Source organism: Astyanax mexicanus, chromosome 13 (genome assembly GCF_023375975.1).
Source record: "Astyanax mexicanus isolate ESR-SI-001 chromosome 13, AstMex3_surface, whole genome shotgun sequence".
Lineage (NCBI taxonomy): Eukaryota > Metazoa > Chordata > Actinopteri > Characiformes > Acestrorhamphidae > Astyanax > Astyanax mexicanus.
In genome coordinates, this window is record NC_064420.1 from 5,732,547 (window position 1) to 5,757,045 (window position 24,499).

General features: G+C 36.8%; 1 protein-coding gene across 5 annotated transcripts in view; it reads left to right on the forward strand.

Moving 5' to 3' along the window:
- The window catches only part of rapgef3 (Rap guanine nucleotide exchange factor (GEF) 3), a 90,272-nt gene that overhangs the window by 1,502 nt on the left and 64,271 nt on the right, over positions 1-24,499 (forward strand). For 2 of the 5 annotated variants that reach the window (XM_022677261.2, XM_022677262.2), the window contains exon 2: positions 14,410-14,489. In XM_022677261.2, coding sequence (XP_022532982.2) covers positions 14,410-14,489 — 80 coding nt within the window. Of the gene's footprint in view, positions 1-8,519; positions 8,662-14,409; positions 14,490-18,897; positions 19,165-24,499 lie in introns of those variants that run through there. The other 3 variants (XM_022677263.2, XM_022677265.2, XM_022677264.2) reach the window with 2 other exon arrangements.

Here is a 24,499-nt window from a genome sequence, read left to right on the forward strand (position 1 = left end):
GTTGAAGCAGATGGATGGAACGTTCCATTTTTGAAGTCGTGCAGGTATTTAACATTCTTGATCCATATTGTTACATATGTACTGGGAATGCATAATAAATGGCATTACCACCCACAGTGGACAGCACAGTACTGGATTGTCATGATTGTGACTGCAAGCTTCTGGCTATAATTGTCTATGCAATCAGGCAAACAACTTAAATTTACAGAAGTCAAATACATATTCAGTGCAGGTCACTGCAATGTTTATTACCTTTCATGGACATGGCTAAACTCATGGGACACAATAATCATTCCTGTGTTATGGCATGTGGCATGTCAGTATCGGTGTAAACTGTATTACGTAGTAAAGAAAAAATATTATAAGAAATGAAGGTCAGTCAATCCGAAACATTTCAATAACTTTGAAAGTATCCTCAAGTACAGTCACTGCAAAAAACCATCAAAAACATTATGATGAAACTGGCACTCATCAGACCTGCCCAAGGAAAAAAAGAGCAAGAGCTTCAAAGTTACCAGCCTCAGAAACCACATGTTAACAGCACCCCAAGATAAGAGCACCTAAATGCTTCTTCACAGAGTATTTTGGATTCTATGTAACTTTTTAGTTACTACATGATTCCTTATGTGTTCCTTCACAGTCTAAATGACTTCAGTATTCATTTACATATATTTACTACATACTACATAAAAAAATAACACATAAATAAAATAAAAAACATTGAATGAAAAAGTTGTGTCCAGACTTTTGACTGGTACTGTACAGGAGATTAGATTGTGGGCAGCAGTGTTTTTTTGTATAGGTTTGGGCTGGTGTTACAGTCAGCAATTGTTAAGAGTTCAGTAGAAGTGAAAGTGCTGTAATGCTGAGAAGACAGGAAACAGAAGAAAATACTGTGGGTTTAGATGTGTAAAAGATTAAAACAGTTGCAGACCTATATACTTACAACCTTAATTCTGTATATAATTAAACTATTTTAATTAGATATTGGATATATATTAAAATATTACTCAACTACTTTAAATTAAGTGAACATTTGCAGCCACAAATACAGTTCTTTGATCTTTGAGTTGAATGAACTTAATGAACAATAACTGAATTCAGTTTGTTGGCATAGCCAGCTTCATTTCTATTGGGTTCTGGCACCAGCAATTTGCATTCTGTGTGTCCCCCAGAGTTTCTGACGTTCACCATCAGTGTGTAGTCTTTCCCCCATAGGCTGCCTTAGGTAAACTTGTACATCGTCTATTATGGTTAAATGTCTGACCTCAATGTTGTAGGCTGTAAGAGCAAGCATCATTTTCTGAGCTGCTAACTTGTGCTGGTTGGGTCTTACTGTTATACTGTTTACTTTATATAGTGTATCACAAAAGTGAGTACACCCCTCACATTTCTGTAGATAAGTACAATGAAAAGTAGTCTGTGTGAAGCTTTTGAATGTGATGCTGATCACATGCACTCAGCTTCTTTGGACGACCAACGCGAGGTCTGTTCTGAGTGGTCCCTGCTCTTTTAAAACGCTGGACGATCTTGGCCACTGTGCTGCAGCTCAGCTTCAGGGTGTTGGCAATCTTCTTGTAGCCTTGGCCATCTTCATGTAGTGCAACAATTTGTCTTCTAAGATCCTCAGATAGTTCTTTGCCATGAGGTGCCATGTTGGAACTTTCAGTGACCAGTATGAGAGAATGTGAGAGCAGTGCTCAATTTGGACGTTTAGGCTTGTAGTCTCTTAGGGTGTAATCACTTTTGTTGATGGTGGTTTAGACATTAATGGCTGTATATTGAGTTATTATGAGGGAAGAATAAATTTACACTTATAAAAGTTATATAAGCAGCACACAGACTACTTTGCACTGTGTCAAAGTGTCATTTTTTCAGTGTTGTCCCATGAAAAGATATACTTAAATATCTATCTATCTTCTTTCTTCATCTAACTTCATCTAGTTCCTTACTTTAGATCAGGGTTGTCCAAACTACGGCCCGCGGGACATTTGCGGCCCGTTTTCTTTTTTGGAGTGGCCCGCGAGGTATTTTAGAAATAGAATGAAAGTTGGCCCGCTGTTAAGCAGGTTTTTATAATGTGAGATTCAAAGTTTTAACGCTAGGTGTCAGAAACGGGCCAAAGAGTCTAAAAGCGGAGAGGGTGCGCATTTCTAGCGCAGAAAAACGGGCCAAAGAGTCTAAAAGCGGAGAGGGTGCGCATTTCTAGCGCAGAAAAACGGGCAAAAGAGTCTTAAAGCGGAGAGAGTGTGCATTTCTAGCGCAGAAAAACGGGCCAAAGAGTCTAAAAGCGGAGAGGGTGCACATTTCTAGCGCAGAAAAAAGGACCGAAGAGTCTAAAAGCGGAGAGGGTGCGCAAAAAAGTTTAGACACCCCTGCTTAAGATCCTCTAAATGTATACCTAAAAGACAAAATTCAAACCAAGTGATATAGCAAAAATCATCAATTAAATTAACTTACAATTTAGGCATAATTACCTTTCTAAGTTGTACGTTTTCAGTAAACTTTACTTAAAAAAAGTAAACTCAACTCATCCAGACTTACTTTGTACTGTTCTTCACACCACCATCACTCATTTCAACTCAGCTGGCATAAAGTGGCCTCTCCCTTGTTTCCGAGCTGGCAGTTGGTTGGCAAAGGAAGGAAAGAACTAAGGAAAGGTGGATTTATAGAAGGATTTATGACAATTACTGTGTACAGACTGTTCTAAAACATGAGCTACTGTCTTTATTTAGCTGTGTGTGAGTCTGATCATGCGAATGTGTGAAAAAAATCCTGTAAAAATACGGGCAAATTACAACAGTAAACCTTTTTAACAGTACAGTTCAGTATTTGGTTTATATTTGGGCATGTCAACCTTGAGTAAAACTCACATCTTTTCTATTGGCTACTGGAAACATCTTTTTGCATACTGGAAGTGTCCTCTTTTCACTGACACTCACCATCAATGTGTAGTCCCTACACTTCCCCATGGATTACCTTCTCATAAATATACTTGAATTATAATTGTATGGAATGGTTGGCTACTTGGACTCGGTGTTGTAGGCTGTAAGAGCAAGTTATTTCTTTGCTATTGGTAGCATTATACTTAAGTAGTTACTGAATGGAATTATAAACATATTTAACACATTATAAGCATATTATACGTTTTTATGGGTTCTGAATCATAAGCATAGTACATCACATGCTGTGTTTGTAACATGTTAAATGTCAATACCAAGAAACTAAGTTCCAGCTTGTATATTGCATTATAGATGCCTATAGCCTACTTAGATGAGCTAAATTTAGCCAAAGTGCTTTCAGTGGGCCTGCACAGTTAAATTTAACACATAACATGTGGTCCCACTCGCTACCACGTTAAAATAACTCTACTACAAAAGTTAATTAGCATGCACCAGTGTTAATTTTTTTTTACTACATAGGCAGAATTTAATGTTTTATTTATCATCTCAATTTAATTTTTAATTTATTTTTTTATTACTCTGTTACTTTTTAAATTCTATAGACCAGAATATACTATATACATGAATTTCTAACATGTTACATATACCCCAGGAAAAAAAAGGCCTGAGAAAGCTTTATTTAAACAGGAGAATCCATGAAAGACTACCAAATAAACAATGATTTTTTAAATAATACAGCAAATCTCCAGTGGAGACCCTTATCCACCCTCGAACCCAACACCAAGAGAGTGAATAACACGCCACCAGAGACCACTGAAGTCGTGTCGTCATTTTGTAGTCGGCGCCATGTTGTTTATGCCCATATTTGGGGTCCCTTTGGGGTTCCGTGTCTAAGCGGTTCAAGTCAATACGGGATTTGAATGGGCTTTTCAAAAACTGGCCTCTGTCACATTCTGTGGTAAATAAATATGTTCAGAACCCTGTACGTTTTATTCTGTGTACATTTACCTCCTAAATATCACTGGATCCTCTGAATTTCGAGATCGTTTAAGGGGAGTAATCAGAAAAATGCTAACTTTAAGCTAATGCTTTACTGACGTCATAGCACAGCGGCTGGAAATGACCCCGGACTGGATTCTGTATCACAACAGTGAACTCCGGTCAGATCGCGGATTTGATTATTAGCAGATAACAAGAGAAAGTTCAGCAGCGCTTCCCCGAAGGGTTTAATCACTGACCTGTTTTAGTGATTTTATGCTGTATCACTCTCAGCTCTCCTCAGTAAGCGCAGTTAGTTCATTAGTTGGCTCAGCTGTGTTTAATACGCTGTATATTTACTGCCGGAGTTCTCTGGTGTTGCGCCGAAAACAGTCCCCTGCTAATCTCTGCAGCGGCGCCGGGAGTTCAGTTCACTCCAGTGCTGTAGCATTAGCTTAAAGTTAGCATTTTTCTCATTACGACTCTTAAACGATCTCGTAATTTAGAAGATCCAGTGATGTTCAGGAGTAAAATGTACACAGAGAAAAATGTACAGGGATCTAAACAGATTTATTTACCACAGAATGTGACAGAGGCGGGTTTTTAAAAACCCTATTCATTTTTCTCATTGGGAAAAAATGCTTAGACACGGAAGCCGTACGAGGACTACAGAATGACACACAACTTCAGTGGTCTAGTGGAAACGACAAAATTCAATTTACCTACAAGCATATATAACCCATATATAAATATATATATTATATATTATAAATATATATAAGCATATATATTTGTTTGCTTTGCAACAAAATTAGTATAAAAAAAATATTTATTTTTAATCCTGATTCCACATGCAACATCATTAAAACACAATTTTGTGTGTGTGTGTGTGTGTGTGTGTGTGAGTCAGAGAGACACAGAGATGTTGAAAATAGCACTGAGGGAATGTACTCTATGTTTCAGCAGGGCGGTGATGATGGGCTGCAGGAAATCCCACTCCCTCTCCCACAGGAACTGTGTATATACACACACACACACACACACACACACAGACCCACAGAAAGACAGAGATAACACTAAAAGTATCTTTCCCTTTAGTGTTTTCAAAGCTAATTGTGTGAGATAACAGGATGAAAAAAGATGAGATAAAATGAAATAAATAGAAATAATCGTCATCAACCCGCTCCCTATAACCACAGTCACTCCTGTTATTTTCTCATATCCTCTGAATCGTGAATTAAAGGAGAAAGAAAAACATTCTTAATTTGTAAATTAAAGGACCGTAAAGGATTTTGTAAGTGATAAAATTTCAGGATGTGTCATTAGATATGAACTCTTTCAGACTCTGCATCCATTACAATGGACATTATGTATTTTTTCTAATTTTAAATGTTTTGTTGCACATCAGATTAGACCTTAACCCAGCAAATAAATAAGTTTATAGACCAATGAAAAAGTAACTTGGCCCCGCCCACTGAACTAGAAAACATTAGTAATAGAGCCCTTGAGGCAAAGGAACAGTTTAGAACACATTATATATATATATATATATATATATATATATATATATATATATATATATATATATATTTTTTTTTTTTTTTAAGGTTTAGGGATGGTTTGTGAAACAAAAAGGTCAACATAAATGATAAATTATAACACACAGGCTTCCAATGCAATTAAAATAAAATAAAAAAAACAATTAATTATGATTATAGTTAATTGGAATATATATATATATATATATATATATATATATATATATATACATATATATATATATATATATATGTATATATATATATATATATTATTATTATTTTATTTATTTTTTTTTTTTACTGAAAGGGTTAAAGAAACATTTAAATGTAAACACAGTTATTTCTTGTCAGTTGAGCTAAGGCCAGTAATTTATAACTAGATCTGTGTGGTATGTGACGGATATCTGGGTATGACGTCTGACTCCAACTGCTGCTTATTCCCCAAAATTACCTCCACTCCAGGTTGCCAGGTTTGCAGTTTATAGACCAATGAAAAAGTAACTTGGCCCTGCCCACTGAACTGGACAAACATTAGTACTAGAGCCTTTGAGGCAAAGTAACAGCTAATTTTTACTAATTTAATGTGATTTAGAACACTTTTTATTCATGTTGTTTATGGTTTATGAAAATAAAAGATCCATATGACATTATAAAATACTCCACACTAACACTTTTACAATGCTTAGTAACACAAAAGGTCTTTAGTTTTTTAAGTGTAGCAGGCATTTCAGGTAGTTGGGGTAGTGGAAGGATGTACCCTGCAGTATCTGCAGCTAAACACTAGATGGCAGTTAGAAGCTGTGTTGGATAAGAAGGAAAGGTTATAATGTTTTGATGTTGTGTTGCTTTTTTTAGACTGAGCTGAGATGATCTATACGAGTTTTGGAGTTTTTTGGAGTTTTGCCATTGTAATGACATCAGGTACTGTCAGAACTCTTGAGATGAGTTAAACCATGGCTGAATCAGGGTTTCGGTGATACAGTCTTACAATACATCTGAAACATCTTGTCTCCATGTGCTGATAATCATCTGTGTTAGTTTAAGATTGATCTCGGTCTCCTGTTTGTTTTATTAAAGTGACAGTCCATAGGTGAGTCCATTTTGGTGAGAGTGGTAGTTGCACCGAGCATGTGAAAAGTACTTTTAAAACGTGCATTATGGCGCAGTCTTTAATCGGAATGAAGGTATAAATGAAAATGTAAATATGTGGACCCACAGCAGCAGATGATATGTCTCTTCAAACCCTCACTGATCATCAGTCAATTTTGCATTTCATTTGTAAATCAAGGGAGCAGAGTCTGAAGGAAGAGTGGAGAGACACACAGTCCAAACTGCTCGAGGTCTAGTGTGAAGTTTCCACCAATCAGTGATGGTTTGTTTGGAGAGACATGTCTGTCATCTGCTGGTGTTGATCCACTGTGTTTTATTATCAAGTCTAAAGTCAGTGCAGTTTTGTTTTCCCTCAAAATCTTACAGCACTTCATGCCTCCCTCTGCTGACAACTTTAATAGAGATGCAGATTTCATTTTCCAGCAGGACTTGGCACACTGCCCACACTGCCAAAAGTACCAATTAGTCTTAAATAATATTCAAACTTTTTTGAGACACTGATTTTTGGGTTTTCATTGAAATAAAGGCTTAAAATAGATCACTGTCTTTAATACATCTATATAATATATGAGTTTTACATTTTGAACTGAATTACTGAAATAATTAATAATAATTAATAATAATACATATGCTATCCCCATGTTGGGTACTATAAACTGATATACTTTAATCTCCAAAAAGGTCGCACATTACAATATGCAATACCAGTCAAATGTTTGGACACACCTTTTCATTTAATGTTTTTTTATTTATTTATTTCTTTAATGAATTCATTTTCAACATTGTAGATTAATATTAAAGAGCTGGATGAGCTGGAGCTTCACAGTGTTGCAGCTACTATTGTTTATTTTCTTTCCTACATTAAACTAATACTTATCCAGTCATTCACACTATAAAGAAAACATATAGAATCATGGAGTCACTGAAAATTATTAAACAAACCAAAATACTCTGTGAAGCATTCAGGTGATCTTACCTGTGAGGCTGATAACTTTGATAAACATTGATAATCCTGTGCAACAGAGGGAACTCTTGCTCTTCCTTTCCTGGGGCGGTCCTGATGAGAGAGAGTTTTATCATAACGTTTTTGATGGTCGTTGTGACTGCACTTGAGGATACTTTCAAAGTTTCTTTCTTAAAATATATTTTTCTTTACAAAGTCGAGTAGTTCTTGACATAATCTGGATTAGAACTTTACTCAAATAGAGTTATTTACTGTATACTTGTAACTCTACCTCTACACAACTTTACAACTGATGCTCTCATCTGATGACACATTAAGAGACAAGAAATTCAAGTAATTAACTCTTGATGAGTTCAGCAGCACAGCTGTTAACTGAAAGCCTGAATTCCAGGTGACTCTACCTCATAAAACTGACTGAGAAAATGCAGCCAAGATGTGCAAAACTGTTAATCTAAGCAAAAGGAGCTTATTTTGAAGTTTAATGTACTAAATAATTCCATATGTTTTCCTTCATAGTTTGGATGACTTTAGTATTAATCTACAATTCAGGACATTATTTAAAATAATGAAAAAAAAAAAACTAAATTAATCACCAATATCACCAATGTATGGTGCGTCTAATCTTTTTACTGGTACTCTATAGTCATTAAACTATTCTATAGTGCATGTAAAGCACTGTTCTGACAGCTCAAGTTTGGGACATGTCACATAGTGACTCGCTCAGTAGGAGAACAGTAGACAATAGCACTCTATCTTAATGATGCTATCTGATCAGGGGTAACTGTGTGGTGTTCCTTATCAAAGCAGAAAAACAGGGCAGACGTTACCACGTGGAGGTCACGAGCGGGAAAACTGGATTCCTGAGACTGTTTCAGTGTGTGTGTGTGTGTGTGTGTCTCTCTCTCTGTCTCTCTCTCTCTCTTTCACACACACTTTCTCTTTCTCTACCGCACACACACACACACAGACTTACACACATAAACATACACACAGAGAAACAAACGTCCAACAGTGTGCAGAGAGGCTGAGAGGCTCAGAGTCAGAGCTGCTGAGCTGCGGCTGCGGAGCTCTGTGACCCTGTAGGCCCTGGTGAGGACATGTGAAAGACTTACGATGTACAGTCTACTCAAGCAGCTTCTGTTCAGGCGGAGGAAAGGCAGCATCGGTGAGTTCTGTTGGGCTTCTTCCAGGTGATGTGTGGGAATGTGTGAGTATATATGCGTCAGTGTGCGGGGGAACGAGAAGAACATACTGTGTGAGCGTGAATGTGAGTGTTTGTAAACGTAGTGGAGTGTGAAGGCTGATGGAGGCTGATCATACACTATAAAATCGATCTGCTGTATTTATTGAATTAATTAAGCTAACCTAAATAAATGAATGCAACAGAAATTTAAATCTGATTTCTCTTTTTTTATTTCTACTCCTTGTTTTCAAGTGTAAACCTCCTCTTTTTAACCCTTGTGTGGTGTTCGGGTCTGTGGGACCCGTTTTAATTTTTCATTAAATGATACAAAAAAAATATTTTTTCTAACTCAAACTCATTGGCATTGGCTCATTTTTTGTGAAAAACATATATCATTTTCGATAAACACACACTGTACACCCCCCCCCCCTACACATTTATATTGCATACAGTATGTTTGGCCAAGGGCTAATAAACATTGCTTCATTTGTAAATTTAAAACTAAACAAATTTTCTACTCATATCTTGAGTTTAATTCATTTTCTTTTACATTTTATTAAAAACTAATAAAAAAAAGAGTAGCACTTTTTGAAAGAAATGTAACATAAGAAAGGTAAAGGGCAAATATTAACCATGTAAGCTGTTTATATTGCTTGCAGTTTAGGTGAAGCGAGCATGTGTAAAGCATTTTAATGTAAAATTGCTTAACTTTGCTGAATTAAATACAAGTAACAAAGTGAACGAGTAACAAAAATATGAACACCACACAAGGGTTAACAGGTTATAACAGTTATAATAGGAAGGGGTAAAATCATTTAAGCACCCGATACAGACACAGATATACAATTGTGAACTGGAAGTATACTTAAGAGCATTAAAGAATGTTTAAATTAGGTAACGAATACTAAAAGTGCATTTTGAATTTAATATACTTAATATACACATTCAATATACAGGGGTTGGACAATGAAACTGAAACACCTGGTTTTAGACCACAATAATTTATTGTGGTGACAGACAGTTCTGGTGGAAACAGGAGAGTTGAGATGCACATTGAATTCTGCCGTCATTTGATCAGCCGCGGTTTTATGTTTTTTATTGGATGCAATCCGGGTTAGCACCCGAACATCCCTTTCAGACAGCTTCCTCTTACAGCGTCCACAGTTAATCCTGTTGGATGTGGTTGGTCCTTCTTGGTGGAATGCTGACATTACCCTGGATACTGTGGCTCTTGATGCATCACAAAGACTTGCTGTCTTGGTCACAGATGCTCCAGCAAGACGTGCACCAACAATTTATCCTCTTTTGAACTCTGGTATGTCACCCATAATGTTGTGTGCATTGCAATATTTTGAGCAAAACTGTGCTCGTACCCTGCTCTTAGAACTGCTGATAATGCAGCATTGCTGAGTAGCATCACAGCATGCTCGTAGGAAAGTGCAGAGACTCGGTTCTGATGCATCAGCTCACAGATGCAGCCTTGTGCTGATCGACATCACCCTGGGAGTGATGTGGGGATAGAGCTTCATCTACCCACACAGAGAGAGCAAGGCCAATTGTGCTCTTTCAGGGCTCCGGCAGCCGATGGCAAGCTACATGAACGGGATTCGTATCGGTGATCTCCTGATCATAGTGGCATCGCTTAGCCTGGACCACCCGGAGCCCAAATGAACTTTTTAAGAGTTGAATTTAACACTGTCCTAGATAAAATATAGTCCCACTGACTAGTCCCAGTGTTAAAATTGAGTTAATTCAACATTGTATGTAGTCATATATTAACTAATTATATGTAACCCGCATCAGTGTTAACACATCTTACCCCACAGGCTAAAACAACTTTCAAAATTGTTCATTCGGTATTTTTTCGTTTATTCGTTTGAATCTATTTTTGATTTTTGTAATTTTTTTTTTACTTCACCTAAAACTATATACTAGAGTATCTATAAAACATTATCAAATGTGAGCTATACCACAGAATTAATTATTTTTTTATCCTATCTAAGCTTTAATAGATAAAAAAGCATCAAAACCTGAAAAAAAAGCAATGGTTCTCCACAATCCAACCCAACACCAAGTGGGTGATTAACGCTTCACCACAACTAAATCCCATTTACCTATAAACACATATAAGACACACACACACATAATATAAAAAAAAAACCCAAATCAAGTTTACACTGTGATTTTAACACTGTAGATTTTATTGTGTAGGAAGGATCATAATGTATGAATTATATATTAGAGACAATCCCACATTGTGTGTGTGTGTGTGTTGCACTCTGAGGGGAGGTGTGTGTGTCAGTGGTAGAATCTGGTGGTCTTCTGGTTAGCTGTATCTGTTATTATGGAGAGCTGTTTGTTTCTGCAGGCTGTGCTTTCAGTCTGTTATAGGAACTCAGCCAGACAGAAGAACACTCTCTCTGGATTATTTGGGGAAAGTTTGTTCTCCCTGGAGGGAGTCTGTGTTTTTGTTTTTGTGTATTAGATAAAGATCCACAGAGTCAATGTTTATTGCGAGAATTGCTGTTTTTGGGACTGTTTTGGACAAAAATCTGATTTTGACAATTTTGCCTCAAATATAAATGCTTCTTTTAGTGCTGGAAGGTTAATTAAATAGTTTAGTTAATTGATTTACTGTTTTAATGACAGTTTCTAAATGGGGTGTGCCATATTGTTTTGTACGCAATAATAATATAACCAACATTTAAGCAATAATACACGAGAGGGAGTGCTATGACGTGTCATATTGGCACTTCTGTGATGCGGTATGCGGTATGTAATACATGGAGTGCATTACCGGCTGATAATGTCATTCATAAAACGCCTCTCAGCCAATCAAATTACAGGATCGGAACTAACTGTGGTATAATTTTGAATATCCTGAACGATATCATACCCTGAAATATCATGCCATATCACCCATCCTATCTAATTATCACATCAGGGTACTATATATATATATTTTTTTTTTTTTGCTGTTTTTGGCAAAAGAAAAATTCACACTGTTCCTATTTCCCATTATATATCTACTAGAAACAGATTAGTATCATTTATTTTACTTTAATTCTGGATATATGGAGATAATTGGGCTGCATAATTATTAGCATAATCATGACATTCTGGATCACTGACTTCTGTTACAAATCTGATAAAATTCTTGTATTTTTTAATATCTCAGTTAGCGATGTGCTATATCTAATCTGAACTAGGCGTTAAAGTAGCTGAATATAGCATTCATATGGAGCCCCTAGAGGGATATCATGTTAAAAAAAAAAATGCGTGCCCACAGCTTATTAAGGCATGGGAACAAGATCGTAATGCGTGGGAACGAGATAATTAAGTCGTAGCCAGAGAATAATAAAGCTTGCTTTTCTGTAAATTAATGCCCATAACGAAACTGAATAGTACATCAAAGTGTTTTGTTTAATTGAGTGTTTTGTCATATTGCCAAGTGTATCGGTATCACTAAAATACAATGAATAATCGTGATATTATTTAAGGGTCATATCGCCCAACTCTAAATCCTTGATTCGATTTTATTTCCGATTTTAGGGTCACGATTCGATTCGATTCTCGATTTTCTTTTTGCTTTATTTTTTTTTTACAGCAGACTGGCCTATGCCAGTTTTAGATTAGTCTATGGTCAGTCCTTGGTTTGATTCATCTAATTTACAATATCTTATTTCAAAAGGTGGGCTTGATATAAGTGATATAAAGTGATACAAGTGATCTGTAATACACCACATTAGGCACTAATGGTCAAATTTAAATAATTTAATTAAGATATATATGTAATGCCATCTAGTGGCTTTTTTGGGTAGCAGCAGTGTGCACTATTAAAACAGCAATGTAAAACATAACAAAATGAATATTAAAAAATACAGAAACAGTCATGTACAAAATAACAGAACAATTAGAGCCTTAACAAACTGACACCCCTACAGCGTATCATGCCATAACCGCTCTGAACGTGTCTGTTTAGAGGAGGTGAAGAAAGAGAAGGATAAAGGTCTTTGTGAGAGAGGCTGGATGAAGTTTGTAAACAGCACTGCGGCTCCTTTCTGGCCCACAGAGCTCCTCCCAGGATGGGCCGCCCCGCTCCTGGAACAATAGACGGGGTTTTAAATAAGCATTATGTAACAGGACCAGGCCCAGAGTCAGAAATTACTCACGGCTGGACAGCAGAACGCGTGAGGAGGTCTGCTCGGACATTCCTCAGATGGACATCTCCATTATCTGACCTGGGTGTGAACTCTGGAATGTGAGGACCCCTAGTTCCCTATTGGGTCGATCCCTAGTGGATGCTGTCTGTGTGTGTGTGTGTGTGTGTGTGTGTGTGTGTGTGTGTATCAGTGTTTTTCTCAGTATGCACTCGTTTACAGCTCATTTTTTCTCAGATGCAGCGCCAACAGAAACACATAACATTTACTGTACTACCTCATATCTATGACTGATTACTTCCACACTTTCTATAGTTTTTGTTTTTTATATATTTATGTATATATTTTTAATTTTTTTGTTTAGAGTCTTATATCCCTCAATGTGCTCTTGTATTGTACTACACTTATTGTTTGTTTCTACTGTGTTGTGTAACTGCTACTGGCTGCCATCCATCCATCCATCCATCCATCCATCCATCCATCCATCCATCCATCCATCCACCCACCCACCCATCCATCCATCCATCCATCCATCTATCTATCTGTGCCACAAGCATATAACTCTGCTTTAAGCATGCTGGTCATACTGTAAAAAAAATAAAACTGATTGCACTGAAAAAAGTAAAGTTGAGTAAATATAACTTATTTTCCAGTTACATTTACATAATGTCTTTTATTTAAGTGTACTTTAAACCCAGCTTTTTTACTCAATTTAATTGAGTTGTGCTGACTTTAAATAGCATAGTAACCCTAATGTGTAAATTTATTTTAGTAATTCAGTTCATTATATAGATGTATTACACACAGGTTGATCTATTTAAGCGTTTAGGTATTTTATTGTTGATGATTATGGCTTACAGCCAATTAAAACCCAAGAATTTAGAATATTATATAAGACCGATTGGTACTTTTGGCAGTGTGGGCAGTGTGCCAAGTCCTGCTGGAAAATGAAATCTGCATCTCCATAAAAGTTGTCAGTAGCAGAGGGAACATAAAGTGCTGTAAGATTTTCCGGGAAAACACAAACTCTGCACTGACTTTAGACTTGATAATAAAACACAGTGGATCAACACCAGCAGATCACATGTCTCTCCAAACCAAACCATCACTGATCATCTGTAAATTTTACATTTCATTTGTAAATCAAGGGAGCAGAGTCTGGAGGAAGAGTGGAGAGACACACAGTCTAAACTGCTTGAGGTCTAGTGGGAAGTTTTCACAATCAGTGATGATTTGGAGAGACATGTCCATCATCTGCTGGTGTTGATCCACTGTGTTACATCAAGTCCAAAGTCAGCACTTAATCCTTCCCTCTGCTGATAACTTTTATGGAGATTTCATTTTCCAGCAGGACTTGCCACACTGCCCACACTGTGCTTGTCCTGACCTTCCTAGTGTTGGGAGCATTGCCAGAGAGTGGGTGGGTTAATTAGCTTAGAATAACTGGAGACAACATTTGTTCATATTTTTTTAAATAAAAATGAAACAAAAATGAAAATTGAAAACTTACTAAACTGTAATTTTTCAGCTTTTTCTTGTTTTAATGCAATTATTTTCTTCTGCATTCCAGTGGCCTCTGCAGGAATCTGCTCACCAGACCCTTTAGTAGTGTCTTCATTGTTGGCGCCCGGGAGAACAGCATCTGACCAGGTAAGATAAGGCTAGTCAAACTGATATATTTTCTTTATTTTGGGTCTCCATTTTTGTTACTTACATATATTTTTACAGTATGTGCATTATATTGCATATAAAAGTAGTCAGAAAGCCAGGCTAAAAACTTAGCACAGCTAAAGTGGTTTCCATTGGTTCCTAACATGCTACTGTGGTGTAGTTGATGGTTGCTATGGTGTAGCTATACTGTAGGTGTTGGTTGTAAAGGTTACTACTGCGTTATTATGCAGTTGCTGTGGTAGTAGGTTGGTTGCTAAGGTTTTGCTAAGCTGTTGAAAGGTCTTAGTATTGAGAAGGTGTTGCTAGGAGGTTGTCATGGTGTTTACTGAGGTGTTCCAGGAATGTTTCATATGGTTGCTAACAAGGGAGTGAACGGGAGTGAATGTGAGGAACAAGGGATGAAAAAATGTAAAATAAACCAATCAGCATGTCACCTTGTACTGCCTTGGGCTGATTGACCTCACCCATTGGAGTAACATGGGGAGAGAGCGCCATCTACTGTACCCACCCAAAGAGAGCAAGGCCAACTGTTGGTAGCCAATGGCAAGCTACATGAACAGGATTCTAACCGGCGATCTCCAGATCATAGTGGCAGCGCTTAGCCTGCTGGACCATTTGGAGTCCCATTTACCGCAAATTTGGTGTTTAATCTGAAAATATTTCAAAACATGGAAAAATAATGATTCAAATTAAAATGAATCAACTACACCATTAAATATTTTAAGTTAATCAGAATTTAATTAAATTCAGATATACAAAATGCAGATTGAAAAACTCATGTCAACTTTAAAGCTCCATATTAGCTTCACACTTAGCATGCTGCTGTGAAACGAGGCGTGTAAGCATGCCGCCTTATCCCCTCCAAGGTTTACCAGGCAGCTGTGAGCTACAGATAAGAAAGTATAGAAGAGAGAGGGAGAGAGAGAGAGAGAGACAGAGAGAGAGAAAGAAAGAGAGGGAGAGTTACAGAGCTAGAGAGAGTTAGAGAGAGCTAAAAACTGAAAAACAAGGTACAGAGTGTAATACTGTGTCACCCTGAGGCTTTAGTTTACATTAGCAAACGGTTCCAGCCCATAATTAAAGCTGCACTCATTATAAAATCATTCTACTGTACTGTATGGTGCTAGAAGCATTAGATACATTCTACACACTATGAAAAATATGTACAGATTTTTACTTAAAAGACTACAAACCTTATATTGAGGTACAACAAGTTATAAACATTTTTATCAACTTAATACAAGAACATAATGATCCAAAATTGTCTGGGTTTAGATGTTTAGATGAAAATATATATATTTTAAATATATTTTGTTTATTAGTACAGTGATACAAACGCACCTTTTGGCTGGTTAAATAGTACAAATCTGTACTTCCTGCTGTTAGGAAAGACTTTATACTTCAGAGGGAACACATCTGACCCTTTGCTATCTCAGCAGGCAGAAAACACAGGTACGCCACTGACTGATTAAAATCCTGACAACAGTCAACTGTCCTTCAGTTCCTTCCCTATCTTGGCTACGAATTACACTGTACTCATTACGCACGCACAAAGACGCTTAGCAGTTCACAAACCCAAACTTTTATATTAAGAATAAACGGAATGCACAATAAAATAACATTGCTGTTCACATTAGTGAGCTGCTCATGCACCTTCAAAGCACTGTGCCAATAAAATTCCAATGCACCAGAGTCAGAGCGTGACTGGCTCTTAAAGGAAATTGGCAACTTACACACTGATAATAGCAGTATTTTGTCTTTAATTGTGTGTATTTACTGTAAAGCTTTGGGTGTAGTGTTATTTAAGTGTTTATGTTTGCAGTTTATATGCATTGTAATGGTGAAAAAGTGCATAGTGGTGGAGCTAGGAGGGAAAAGAAGCTAATTTCTGGTTTATTAGGGGACACACAGACATGAAAACACTCCATGCGGGATAGAAGATGTGTTTAATTCATCAATAATTCATAAATAATTCATTTAAATAGCAACGGTGCTTGTGAATATGTCTACGCTGGTGCCTGTGGTGGTCTGGAAATGAGGTGTGTTTAGGTCAATTTCTCGTGTATTGCTATCTTAGCAACGGAAAACACAGAGGTGCACCACTGACTGAATAAAACCATACAAATAACAAGAGTCAAATGTTCATTGCTATTTTGGCAGTGAATTGTCAACACAGGTGCATCCCCAATGTGCATATACCCACCCTCACTTGCTATGCACACATGCACATACAGCAGTGCACAAACCCATAGCGCATGCCTGTTGACAGCAATGCAAACTTTTACATCAACAATAAACGCAATGAACAAGTGTGAGCAAGCAGGTCAGTTTCCTCTGCTGAGAAGCGCATAAGCGCTGTGCCATTAAAATAGCAATCTGCCAAAATCAGAGAACATCTGTTTTTTAAAGGGAATGGCAATTGACACTCTGATTGGTTTATTATAGTTGGGGGGGGGGGGGGGATGAAGTGGTGATGATTCAACATCCCGACCTCACTAATACTCTTGTTGCTGAATGCAATCAAATCCTCACAGCAATGCTCACAGAAAGAAAATTCAACTAGAACAGCCTTTTTCTCTGGAAAGTAGAAACAGTTACTCAAAAAAAAGCAGGATAAACTCTTTTTAATCACATTGAATGAGCAGGTGTCCCAATACTGCAGACATAGTGTGCATAGTTTAAACCTTAGCTAAGCATATTTACTCAAAAACCTTTAGTGCCCCCGGCAAAAGCCTGCAGTGCTGGTGGAATTAACAGGTTAATCAAGGTGGGTAAAGCCACCTCGAAGCAGTAGCCTAATTAGTGTGCACTTAATGAGAGTGCATTCGTGTGAGCTCAGACTCGCCTGTAGTGTAGCGACACGCACGTAAATCACGTTTCCCTGTGATACAATTATGCTAAAAAGAGAAAGAGAAAAAAAAGGGAAAAAAAGTTGCTAAATGGAACAAAAACACTCTCTTTGTCAGAACTCAGGCTCAGTCCCAGTTGCACACTATGCACTAATAATATAAGATTGCTATCCGGATTTGTACTAACAGCAAGTGATAAAGCAATCATATGCCAATATATATATATATATATATATATATATATATATATATATATATATATATATATATATATATATATATATATATATATAAATACATCATTGTAGGTTTTCCAGACAACGTAATCAAAGCATTTGCACGAATTATCTATTTTTTTGTAGTATTTTATCAAATGTAATAGCTCCAAAGTCTTTGGTCGCAGGCATGAGTCGAAGGCGACACATGACCTCCAATGTTCTATTGCTTTTATACAATTTTTTTTTTTTTTACTAAATGAATAAAGAAAATAAAATACCCACAAAAATGTATAATGAATATGCTTTAATACAGACTGTGCATTCCACCAAAATGTAGTTCCACAACAAGGGAACTGTAACAGAACTGAACTAACACGACAAAACGGCGTATGGTTTAAAAAGTTAGCTTGAAATCAAAATTGGGGTGAAAGGGGGTTAGTAAACGTTAGGACATAACGCTGAAACTCTCCTCTCCCGCTCCGCTGAGTTGTCTTCAAGTGAAAGCTCGGAACGAATTGTTGTATAAACTTGTTGTAAAATCCATTAATAAAAGTTTTAACCTTAAGATGGTTAAAATGTAATTGAAAACTGTGCAATGAATCGAGAGCCCTAGTTATAATGTGTTTAATCAAAGTAATATCTTAAATTATGTATTGTTTTCTATTTCTTTTAAATAATATATTTTTTTTTCATTGTAAATTCAATGCTGACTATATTAAAGCTATACAGGAATACATGTGGAATTATTTATTAAACAAAAAGTGTGAAACAAACCAGAATATGTTTTAGAGCTACTAAGCAGCACATTTATCTTTGAGGACAGATCTGCACACTCTTGGTGATATTTTAATCTAAGTGTCTTCATGAGGGAGAATCACCTGGAATAGTTTTCTCAGCGTCTTGAAGGAAGGAGTTCCTGGAGGTGCTGAACAATAGTTGCTGCTTTTCCTTCACTTTTCATCCCAATTAAATCACCTCAAATCACAATCTCAGTTCACCAGGTTTAGATGAGGGGATCTTTTTTTTTTTACTGTTTACTACATAATTCCATATGTGTCCTTTAATTGTTTTTATGTCTTTAATATTAATCTACAATGTAGAAAATCAATTAGATAAAGAAATATACTATTGGCAGTTAAAGGTATTCAGAACATTTATAATAGGCTTAATCTGGAGTGTTTTGTCTGAATACAGGTGGAAAGATAGTCACGCTACCAGCCAATCATAGCGCATGACAGCGTATACCACTAGCCAATCATAGCGCAAGGGGCGGGCACTGTCAGAAAGCGTGTAGGAGTAGGAGAATAGCCCCGCAGAGAGCAGCGCGAGGCAGCAGTGCGGGGCAGGCAGGTGCGCGAGCCGGGCAGTGAGTGGATGTAACGGGCAGCTGGAGCGGAGCTGTGCGCGTGAGGATGGTGGAACAGATCTGGATCAGTACATTTGGCCATGTGTGGAAACTGCAGAGCTCCTGAGCCGCTTCTGAAGTCCAGCCCGTGTTTAAACATGCATCTGTTTCGGAGTTACAATTACCAAGTGTTCCCTGATCGATACTCCATGGAGAAGAGCACTGTCCGGGGCATCAGCTGGGTGAGTGCATCCATACAGTGCTGAAAGGAGCAGATGGGTTCTGATTTTAGCTTTAAAGACGCTGCAAAAGCTGGTAAATACATAAAAAAAAACATACAGCTCTGGAAAACATTAGGAGACCACTTCAGTTTCACGGACAATTTCAGCTTTCAAATTTCAGACCTTAAATAATACAAATAAAACATATTCATATCAAGTTTTAAGAGTTCAGAAATCAGTATTTGGTGCATTAACCCTGGTTTTTAATCACAGTTTTCATGCATCTTGGCATCATATTCTCCTCCACCAGTCTTACACACTGCTTTTGGATAACTTTATGCCTTTACTTCTGGTGCAAAAATTCAAGCAGTTCAGTTTGGTTTGATGGCTTGTGATCATCCATCTTCCTCTTGATTATATTCCAGAGGTTTTCAAATTGGTAAAATCAAAGAAACTCATCATTTTTTTTCCAGAGCTGTATATATATCGAAAGACAGTTCTCAAAAAGAGTCAAAAAAAGTACTGACATTAATAAAAATCAGGTATAAGTACAGATACTAGGGTCTAAAATACTTCTATACAAGCTTTTTGCTCCTTAAGTAAAAGTGTAAAAAGTGTACTGGTTTCAAAACTACTTATAACATTAAAGTAAAAAATATATAAAGAGAAAAAATGCCATTAAATACAATATCTTATGTCACCCCACACTATAATGTATACAATATAATATATTGTATTTTTCTGGTCGTATCATAATATATAAAAACATGGCATCAAATATGGATATTTGTATTGAAACATAGATACTCTAAACGTATTAAGACTCATCCCCCAATTGTTCTCACTAAAGTTACTGCTCATTCCTCCACCTGGTGGCGCTATAATCAAATGAAAAGTGTAAATCTGCGGTGAAGAATATTGGTTGTTAAAATCTGCGAAACTGACACCAATAAATCCATAATAATTCCTGGTATTTGCTTATTTAGGAGTATTTTATCCTCATCAGTAACAATAACAGATGCTGGGATGTATCGTAGAGAGTTGTCTTGTGATATATCGATATATCACAGTATCGTGATATCATCGTAATATCGTATCGTGGGATGCTCTGTAATTGTCATCCCTAATTGGACGTATTGGTTATGTAGCTTGCTTAAGTTGTTCATGCTTATAGATAGGATAGACTATACCCTAAAGCTATAACCTAATGAAAAAAACAGCATGATCAGATTAAGCTGGTCAGACTGGTTAAGCTGGTTGACTTGAGGACTTGATCTTGCAATGCTGTTTTTTTTTTTCCTCAGAAAAAAATCCTATTTTTGAGACCAAGCACTCGTCTTGCATAAAATGTATCAAATGTATTATAAACAATACGTAGTGGTGTCAACTGATTAAAAAAAATTTATTGGATTAATCACAACAGATTTTTTTCTTCTTATTTCTGCTTAAGACTAAGCTTTTAATAATGGGTAATTAAATGTAAATAAGGACGTTTTCACACCTAATGGTCAGGACCAAAATTTGAAACAAAGTTTGTGTGTTTGTTACATTGTATGTACTCTATTTGGTCCGGTTAGTTTTGGTTTCACACTGCAGTTTAGCGAATAAAGAACTTATGAGTTAAATAATGAGTCATAATATTAAAAAAGACAGAAATAATTGAGAGCTTGAAGGGAGAGAATTAACTCTAGCTCCATATTCCACTTTCAACAACATGAAAAGCAAACGTGCCAGCAGTGCCGGCTGTGTTTAAATGTGTGTGTGTTTTTGTGTGTTCATGTTCACATGCAAAAAGATGTATTCTTTATATCAGCATGAATAAAACTAATCTACCTTCTGAACTGGGAAGTAGTGACGCTGTGTTTGCATTGTTAAATAAAACCACTAATACATTAGGAGGAAGTATAGCCAAACCTTAACTTGATGATTCATGTGCATTAAAAAAAGAAAGTTTCCATATTAATTGTGTGCATTAACAAGACAGCTCTAATAATAACCTAAAACATTGGAGTAGAAGGTAATGTTTTAGTCTAAGTGTCATGAAACATCATCCTTTATTTCTCCATACTGCATAATCCATACCGCCTTTCCATCTTATACTTTTTGTATCACCATTCCACAAAATGTTGTCCCAGAACTTTTGAGGTTTCTGTAATTCTTGGCAAATTCCAGCTTGGCCTCCATATTCTTCTTGATACAAATTTGCGGTTCGCATCACAGTAGATTGTGATAACTTCACTCCTGCCCCCTGGAGGTTGTTGCTGATGTCACTAACAGTTGTTCAAAACCTGTTACACCAGTGATGACTTTCTTCTTTAGGACATTTCAAACAGCTGTACTTGCTCTCTCAACTTCAGAATTGCTTGTTTTTCACCCATAGACGGCTCTATGTTATAAGACTGGTTTGAAGCATACCATGTAACCAATACATTGGGAAGAAAGTGTGTGTGTGTGTTTGTGTGTGTGTGTTTGTGTGTGAGTGAGAGAGAGAGAGAGAGAGAGAGAGAGAGAGAGAGAGAGAGGGATTTAACACTTAACCACATCCTCCGGAGGGTGGACATGACCCCAAAATAAAACACAGCGAAGCTTCTGAGGCACACACTCACAGCCTTCCATTGTCCTCGCAAGGGTGTGTGATATCTGGCCAAAAAGTTTATTAAGAAAGTAACTATTTATAGCTTATTGTCAACCTCAAGGTTCGACTGCTTACAGTCTGAGAAAGAATGTGTGAGAGGTCTTTTCTCTAAGCCTGGCAGGCTAACGCGGAGCTTGTGTGAAAATCCAGCTCTCAAAACTTGCTTCTTTTTGTATGTGTACTGTTATTTTATAGGGCAGTAATACAATAGGTTTATGAGGCACATAAATCATAAAGATTCTGCATATAACATATAAATCAGTAGAATGTCTGTGTTTGGTTAGATTTGGTTTTATCCTGCTCTCTAGACCTACTTGGCACTCGTATTAGCATGTATTAGTTATAGGGAAGCTAAAGATCATGGATTAACTGTGTGAAAGCATTAAGAGCTTTGAGAACATTAATAGTGAACACATTATACGCTAATGGTGTAAACAGTGCTTTGTTAAATGATTTGTACAAATATGGATTTATAACAAAATTACAAAATAAATCTAGATTGGGGAGTGGACAATAGTAATTAAATGCCGCACAATTTACCCCTTTTCTAAAGACATATGATAAAGCCCTAAAGTTAACTTATTTAACAGAAGTGTACCAGAAGGGTTACACTTTATGAATTAATGGCATGTGAGAAGTGCTCTGGTGTTTCTATTTAGCCCTGCTTTAGATCACTGAATTAGAGGTCTCTGAAGAAAGACAGGATTTGGCTCTTGCTCATAAATATTCATACATGCAAACATATCGCCTCTGATTGACTAACATCACTGCAGCAGAGAATGTGACCTGCCTGCCCCCATTTTACGGCTCTAAATCTCATAGGACATTTTTTTCAGAGATACAGCCTTAGTTATAAAGATATAGCTCTGAGTGCTAGGTAAAGTTAACCCTTAAACTTCACGAAATCACTGGTTGATGTAGACATCATAACATCTCTCTGATCAACTTGTATTTCTGAGGATTTTCTTTTACTAGCTACTGCAGACAAGGGAGGCTGAAGAACAGTTTCATGTGCAGCATCATAAAAAAAAACAAGAAAAAAATGGATTGAATGGAATGAAACCTTTTATCTAATAGCATGAGATCTCATCACACCCCTAGCAGGGGAAGTACTGATATAGCCACTGATATGTAGATTTATGAACCTAGAAACATTTGAGTGAACAGATAGCAGTTAAACACATCCCACATTGTGTGCTAATCTGTGGTATTGAGCAGTGTAGTAAATGTACTCTGATGTTTGTCACCTGCCTCTCTGATTAACGCATGGAGACAGAATCTGGCATCTCTACGCATTCCAGCACAGAAGGTGGTGAGTTGCAGAGACTGAACAGGGCATAGTTACCCACAGTCTTAAAGAGGAAGGCAACAGTGTGACAGAACACAGTGCAGAGGAGGGTTAACCTGCCTGTGCTCGGCCCACAAATGTTTTTTTTTTCTTCTTATATAGCAGTGTTTGTGTGGTTGGGCAGCTTTTTCAGTATGTTGGCAAAATTCACAATCTAATAGTGGAGTGTGAAACTTGTGGCGAGAGACAGTTCTGGTGTTAACACCCGAACATCCCTTTCAGACAGCTTCCTCTTACAGCGTCCACAGTTAATCCTGTTGGATGTGGTTGGTCCTTCTTGGTGGTATGCTGACATTACCCTGGATACCGTGGCTCTTGATACATCACAAAGACTTGCTGTCTTGGTCACAGATGCACCAGCAAGACGTGCACCAACAATTTGTCCTCTTTTGCTCTTTTAAACTCTGGTACGTCACCCATAATGTTGTGTGCATCGCAATATTTTGAGCAAAACTGTGATCTTACCCTGCTAATTGAACCTTCCCACTCTTACTGCTCTTACTGGTGCAATGTGCAATTAATGAAGATTGGCCACCAGGCTGCTCCAATTTGCACATTTTGAGCCACACAAAGGTGTACTTTTCCCATCGTTATGATAGCAAAGACACATTGACATGCCCTAAATCAAGCTGTACGGTGCACGGCTGACGGCTTGCATATAGATCACTAAAATAGGAAAGCTTATCACATAGAAAGTTACGTTCATTACACAGATTTACAGTCCTGCCCAGGACAATTTTAGCTAATTTTGTGTGCAAATTTGAAAAATTTCCCTAGTACTATTATCTAGTCTGTCCTCACAATGTGACCTTTTGTACACAAACAACAACAATAAATATAATAGTCATCATTCTGTCGAAATGTTAACATTTGGAATAGGAAGATTTTTTATTTAGATTTTTTTAATGACATTTGAGTGGATACACAAATATAAAAGCCACTACATTGCATCAAACCATGTTTTCTAAGCATGATATACTGAAAGAATTATGCAGTTGAATCCAACTGTATTTAATTTATTTTACAGTTCCCAAGAATAAAGTAAATCATATCAGTAAATCTAAATGCTCCATTTAAACTCAAAAAATATCTCATCAATTTTCATAAAATTGGTTAATGAAAGTTGGATTTATTTAAAAATTGAGATACACAATAACACTGGTGACACAATTCAACAGGACAAAAATACATTCGTTGTAAATTTTTGTTTTTTTGTTGATTTTCATATATTTTATAGGATTGTATACAGATAATTGTTGATAATTATTTATTTACTTTAATTTGTACACAGAAGTTTTGCTGTATGGAAGACACTAGTCCACTTCATCACAAAGACACATTGTGAAATCTTTCTCAGGTCCTCATTAGCCTTA